This window comes from Capsicum annuum, chromosome 1 (assembly GCF_002878395.1).
Source record: "Capsicum annuum cultivar UCD-10X-F1 chromosome 1, UCD10Xv1.1, whole genome shotgun sequence".
In the NCBI taxonomy this organism is placed as follows: domain Eukaryota; kingdom Viridiplantae; phylum Streptophyta; class Magnoliopsida; order Solanales; family Solanaceae; genus Capsicum; species Capsicum annuum.
This window is the reverse complement of record NC_061111.1, coordinates 197720330-197726918: the sequence shown is the minus strand read 5'-3', so window position 1 is coordinate 197726918 and position 6589 is coordinate 197720330. Positions and strand designations below refer to the sequence as shown.

At 32.0% G+C, this 6589-nt stretch overlaps 1 protein-coding gene across 4 annotated transcripts; it reads right to left on the bottom strand.

Annotated features, from left to right (window-relative positions):
• Positions 1–3107: 3107 nt before the first annotated feature.
• On the bottom strand, positions 3108–6362 carry LOC107843547 (probable 3-hydroxyisobutyrate dehydrogenase-like 2, mitochondrial). 4 transcript variants are annotated; one of them, XR_001666431.2, is made up of 3 exons: positions 5451–6362; positions 3472–4238; positions 3108–3387 (listed from the first exon to the last, which is right to left on the bottom strand). XR_001666431.2 is itself a non-coding variant. In XM_047399669.1 (2 exons), exon 1 carries the CDS (start codon positions 6295–6297, stop codon positions 5704–5706), a length of 594 nt encoding a protein of 197 aa, XP_047255625.1. In that variant the 5' UTR covers positions 6298–6362; the 3' UTR covers positions 3108–4142; positions 5451–5703. The 4 variants fall into 4 exon arrangements, 2 of the variants coding, with proteins under 2 accessions (XP_047255625.1, XP_047255623.1); XR_007047344.1 differs by having other exon boundaries at positions 3472–4142; XM_047399669.1 differs by having other exon boundaries at positions 3108–4142.
• Between the last annotated feature and the right edge of the window lie 227 nt (positions 6363–6589).

The following is a 6589-nucleotide window of genomic DNA, read 5'->3' as shown; positions in this document are numbered from 1 at the left end:
CCCGGATTACTCTGATATCTTCCTAACATTCCAACAGCAAATGCTATGTCAGGTCTTGTACAAACCTGAGCATACATCAAGCTTCCAATAGCAGAAGCGTATGGAATGTCTTTCATTTGTTCCCTCTCAAGATCATTTTTCGAGCATTGATTCAAGTTGAACTTGTCACCCTTAACAATAGGAGCTACACTTGGTGAACAATCTTTCATTCGAAACCTCTCTAAAATTTTATTGATACGGGCTTCTTGAGATAAACCTAAGATACCTTGATGTCTATCTCGATGAATCTTATTGCCAATGACATAAGACGCATCACCCATGTCTTTCATATCAAAACTTTTAGAGAGAAATTATTTTAGCTCATGTATCATTCCCTTATCATTGGATGCAAGTAAGATATCATTTACATATAAAATTAGAAAATATATTTTACTCCCACTGACCTTCTGGTATATACATTGATCTATAATGTACTCAACAAAGTTGAATGAAGAGATAACATTGTGAAATTTCAAATACCATTGACGGGAGGCTTGTTTCAGTCCATATATGAATTTCTTTAATGTACATATTAATTGCTCACCATTACTAGAGGAGAAACCTTCAGGTTGTTTCATATAAACATCTTCCTCTAGATCACCATTGAGAAATGCAGTTTTCACATCCATATGTTGCAATTGTAAGCCAAAATGGGCTTCTAATGCCAATATAATGCGCAAGGGATCCTTTTTCGACACAGGAGAAAATGTCTCTGTGTAGTCACTTCCTTTCTTTTGAGTGAATCCTTTAGTAATAAGTTTTGCTTTATATCATTTCCTGATGAGTCCTTTTTAGTTTTAAAAACCCACCAACATCCAATGACTTTTACACCATTAGGCAACTCGACAAGATCCCAAACTTTGTTGTTTTTCATGGAATTCATCTCTTCTTTCATGGCATTGTACCACAATTTGACTCTTGGCAATTCATGGCTTGTGAAAAAGACCCAAGCTCATTTTCAACTTCAATTTTAGATTCTTGTAAATACACAACAAAATCACTAGGAATTGCTGATTTTCTTTCTCTAGTAGATCTTCTTAATGTTGAACCAACATTTTTCCCGAGGCTCATGTTGTTCAACTAGTTGCTAAATAATTTCTAAAATTATTTAAAATTGATCTACTTGAACATTTTCAGCAGCTTGTGGAATCTCATTGATTTGTTGTGCAACACCCAATTGTACTTGAGGAGTGTTATGTACGACAATCAATCTTTGACTTGAAGTGGAAGGTCGAACTCTAACAGAAATTGTATTCTGAAGTTGATCACTCCCACTAATTAAGGCCTTATTTATTTGCACTTAATGGAGGTCTGAATCTGAATGGTTCAAACTTTAATCCATTAAGTGCATTTGTTTTTTTTCAAAACTGCATCTTAATGTGTCTGAAATCCTCTGAATCAGTCAGATATGAAAAAAGAGTCTGAATATTATTCAGACTCTTTCTAAAACTAATATATTCCCTCAAAACTCTCTCACTTTGTTATTTTCCTCTCTATATACATGTAAAATGAATTAAAATAACTTAATTTATTATCAAATAAATTATAATGCAATGGATTATAATACTAATAATTCACGTATTGAATTATTTATTTTCCTCTCTCATTTGACAATTATTTATTTTTCTCTCACTTTGTTATTAAAAATATGGAACTATTCTAGTAATTCTAACTTACACCTCAAAACTCTCTCACTGTTGTAGTAATTCATTTTATGATTACATCTTATCACAATAATTTTTAATTGATATATCTTTTTTTAATAATTTAGATAGTTCAATGATTATATTTAACATAATTTATTTATTTATATTTTTAAATATTTTAATTATCACTCAAATAATGTTTGTTGTTTAAGTTAATACTTTATCTAAATATTTTTTCATATAATATAATATTTTATTACTTTTTAAATTTGAATTGCATATTTATTACAAATAAATAAATTATATATATATTCAGATGTTAAAAAAATAAATAGTCTTAATCATTCAGTATTAGATCTAGAAACAACATCTTAATCATTCAGACATCCATTCAGATTTAGACATCTCAATCTTAAAAAAAACAAATGCACCCTAAGTCATTTTCAAGAAATTTTGCATTTCTTGATTCCACAATCCTAGTATTGTTAGATGGACAATAGATTCTGTATTCTTTAGACCTTTTGGCTTATCCAATAAAATATCCACTAATGGTCCTAGGATCCAGTTTCTTTTCTTGTGGATTGTAAATTCTTACTTCAGACGGGCATTCCCATACAGGAATATGTGTTAAACTCGATTTCCAACCTTTGAACAACTCAAAAGGTATCTTTAGGACAACCTTGATTGGAACTCGACTTAATATATACACTGCCGTCTTAAGAGCTTCAATCCATAAGGACATAGGTAGCTTAGAGCTACTTAACATACTATGCACCATGTCCAATAATGTTCAATTTCATCTTTATGCTACACCATTTTGATCGGGAGAACTAGACATAGTGTATTGGGCAACAATCCCATTTTCCTGAAGAAATTTTGCAAATGGACCTTGTGCTTGTCTATCCTCAGTGTACCTACCATAGTACTCACCACCTTTATTAGTCCTCACAATTTTAATTTACTTTCGCATTGTTTCTCTACTTCAGCCTTAAACACTTTAAAGGCTTGTAGTGTTTCGCTTTTATTATGAAGCATGTAGAGATACATATATTGTAGTAATCATCTATAAAGGTGATAAAGTATTTCTGACCATATGCATCTACATCTGGACAACATATATCTGAATGTATGATTTCCAATACGTTTGAACTCCTCTTGGCTTCTTTCTTTGACTTGTTTATCTACTAACCTTTAATACAGTCAACACAAGTATCGAAATCAGTAAAATCTAAAGTACTACGTACTCTATCATTTACTAATATCTTAATTCTATCTAGGGAGATATGTCCCAATCTTCGATGCCACAAAATAAAGGAATTTTTGTTCATAACACATCCTTTAACGCCAGTTTGAACATGCATAACATTATGAGTGGAATCATTTTGCAAATCAAGAGAAAAATGACCATCAGACAGTGTACCATATCCAACAAGTTTAGATTTATAAAATAGATTAGAATAACCTTCTAGAAAGAAAGAGTATCCCAAAGGTATAAGTCTTGATACTGAAATTAAATTCCTAGAAAAGTTAGAAACATAAAAGGTCTTTTCCAACTCTAAAATAAAACTACTACTAAGAACTAAAGTGCATGTTACAATAGCTTCTACACGCGACTGCATTTTGTTTCCTGAATAGATGTTTCGCTTAGCTCCAACTGGCTTCCACCGGTTTGTTAAGTCCCGCAAGAAATTCATAATGTGGACTGTAGAAGCAGAATTAATCCACCACGTGTTATGATTAACATCAATCATATTAGCTTCATAACAAACAAGAAAAATTGAAGTACCTTTCTGCTCAAGTCATCGTTGAAACTTGACATAATCTTTCTTCATGTGTCCCTTCTTTCTACAGAAGCGACACTTGAATTCCTTTTTGATGTCAGAGTCAAGTGGAGCTTTTCCTTTCAACTTTTTATTGGCTTGATGAGACTTCTGTCCTTGAGTAGTAATGAATGCACTTTCTCCTGTTTCCATCACCAATCAACCCTCCTCTTGAACACACATAATCATAAGTTCATTAATAGACCATTTATCTTTATGTGTGTTATAAGATCCATATTGTGCAGACAAAGTACTCAAAATATAGTGCATGAGAAAAGTTTTAGACATTTCAACCTCAAGAGTCTTTAGTTGAGCCGCTAAGTCTCGCATTTTCATGATGTGCTCACACATACCTCTCACAAGGTGAGCCTTATTGATGAGAATTTCATAATTAAGGTACTGATAAGTGCCTTATCTAAAGTCTCAAATTGTTTATCAATAGCCTTTAGTAATGCCTTGACATTGTCATGTTGTTCGACTGAACCACGAATACCAGCAGAGATTTTGATCTTAATGAACATAACACTCAAACGGTTAGAGCGCTCCCATTGTTCATAAAGAGCAATCTCAGCTTGAGTGCTAATTTCATCAATATGTGGTTCATCTTTTCTGATAGCATAATCAACGTCCATGCACCCTAAGTGAAGAAGAATTCTCTCCTTCCAGATCTTATAGTTCTCACCATTCAATTTGGGAATATCACAAATATCAGAGAAATTCGCAGGTTGCATAACTGTAAAAATATACGTACATGCTTAATTGAGGCAAATATTATAAAATTGAATTTACTGACATAAAAATTACCTGTGGGCTAAATTCTTAATTCAATTAGACTAATTCTTTATGATAGAATTATCGTTTACTGGCATGATATTCTATCTTTATGATAAAACTATTAAATTCTCATTCATAATCTCTGTAGATAATTATGAAAGGTATTTAACATTTTATCATAATTAATCATGCAATTAAATAATAAAATTTCTTGAGCTATCATATCATGCATAACTAATTACAATATTAATGTCCAAGATTTCTTTATGTGATCCTTAATTTAAAGATTCTATTCAATTAAAGATACTGTGGCTAATCTTCAATTAAACAAAAATATATATCACTTAGACATTAATTTTTATTTTAAAGTATATAATATTCTTAGGTGATCCTTAACATAATATATATAATTTTACTAAATCAAGATTGTTGTGGCTAAGTCTTAATTCAATAAAACTATATGAATCACTAGATATCAATTTTTTTTTTATTATTGCTAATACTTTATGTAATAATTAAATTTTATATGCTAAAGATACTTTCGTATGTATTGAATAACACAAGTATACATACAAAGGCAATCTCCAGTACTCTCAAAAGAAAAACAACATTTATAATTGGCAATATGCAAATTAAGTAGATAACAAGCAAATTGCATTATCATGTTAGTGCCATTATATTATGTCTTCACGTGTAAGAGATAAACAAAAGCATTTTTTTTTTTTAATTAAAGAAATCATAAGTTATTCAGAAGTTTTCCTCGAATAATGTACTTTGACCAAACTAGGTCTCTACACTTCTGCCAGAAGTGAAATAACAAAACAAAAAGGCTTTTCTTATATTTTACTGGGTTTAAACATGAGAAAGTTATCTTCAACCTTTCTTGGTTAACCGACATGTAATTCAACCCGTAGACCCAGATCATATACATCATTCCAGATCCGAAAAACAACATTTGAAATCACAAAATGATATAAAAACATTTTCGCATGTGATTTCCATTGTTAGATGGCTTCAAAATTTTCAAAAATCAGATCTGTAAATCAAGATCCATTTTGAACACGTTTTATTGCAAATCGAAAACCAACAAGGCAAAGGTAAACAATCGCTCTGATACCAAATGTAAGAGATAACAGAGCAATAGTGCAGTGAAAATATAGAATCGACATACCTCCAACCATTGTCGAAGTTCATCGGAGTGTTGGCGTCGTCGGAGTTTGTTTTCCATTTTCGATGAGTCTTTAAGCACTCAAAATATCTTATTATAGATGGTGTGAGTTTTTTTAGAAGATTTCTGTGCTTAGGGACCATCCAGAGTTCCTCTTTTATACTTCTCTTCCATCAAAAGCTGTTGTCGAGAAGTTACGGAAATTGGGCGGAAGTTGTGGAAGTTACAGTGGATAGGGTTGGTTACACGGATCATTTCAAAAGTTCAAATTTTGAACTTTCAACATTAAGCACTTCACTACATCCTCATTTCCACCAGCAAGAATCGCCAATTTCCCTTCCTTCGCTCCAATAGCGCCACCCGAAACTGGGGCATCAACAGCCCAACAATCCCTCTCTCGGGCAGCATAGAAAATTTGCTTAGCAAGAACCAGGTGACTACTCGTATGATCAATAATGACGGTATTTTGATTTAGAAACGGAACCAAATTATCTAAGATAATTTGTCGAACATCTGATGGGTGTCCCAACATAGTGAAAATTACATCATTACTCGAAAGATTGGCTGGAAAATCAGCAAGAAGAGCACCTTGAGATTGAAGATGAGCAACTTTAGAAGGATTGCGGGCGTAGATTGTGACGGAATAGCCAACAGAGAGAAGGCGAGAAGCCATGGCGTCACCCATTACTCCGGTACCTATCCATCCTATTCGGGTTCGGGTCGGGTTAATCGGAGCCTGGTAGGAAGTCATCGTTGGAGTTTGTGATACTGTAGAAAGAAAAAGCTGAAAAAGAAGAACAATTGAAGTGTGTAAAATTGAGCACACGAGTATTTGTGTTGACATATGCATTCCCTTAGTCCAACTCTACGTGACATCATTTTACTAACACCGTCATAATTTACACATATTTTTTTTTATGTATATTTAAGAGAATGACATATTTTTTTTATTAATTATATTTATTTTATTTCTATTACATCTCACTCATTAAAATAAGATAACTAAAAGATAAATATTAAAGTGACTTTAAGAGAATAATTTTATAAATTTTACAAAGACATAATTTATTTCTTAAATTCTGTATCTAATTAAATGACGCTACATAAAAATGAGATGGAGGAAGTAATTTAAATATCTGATC

Coding starts and splice junctions, on each gene's coding strand:
- LOC107843547 (XM_047399669.1), bottom strand. CDS start 6,297: ATGCATATGTCAACACAAATACTCGTGTGCTCAATTTTACACACTTCA.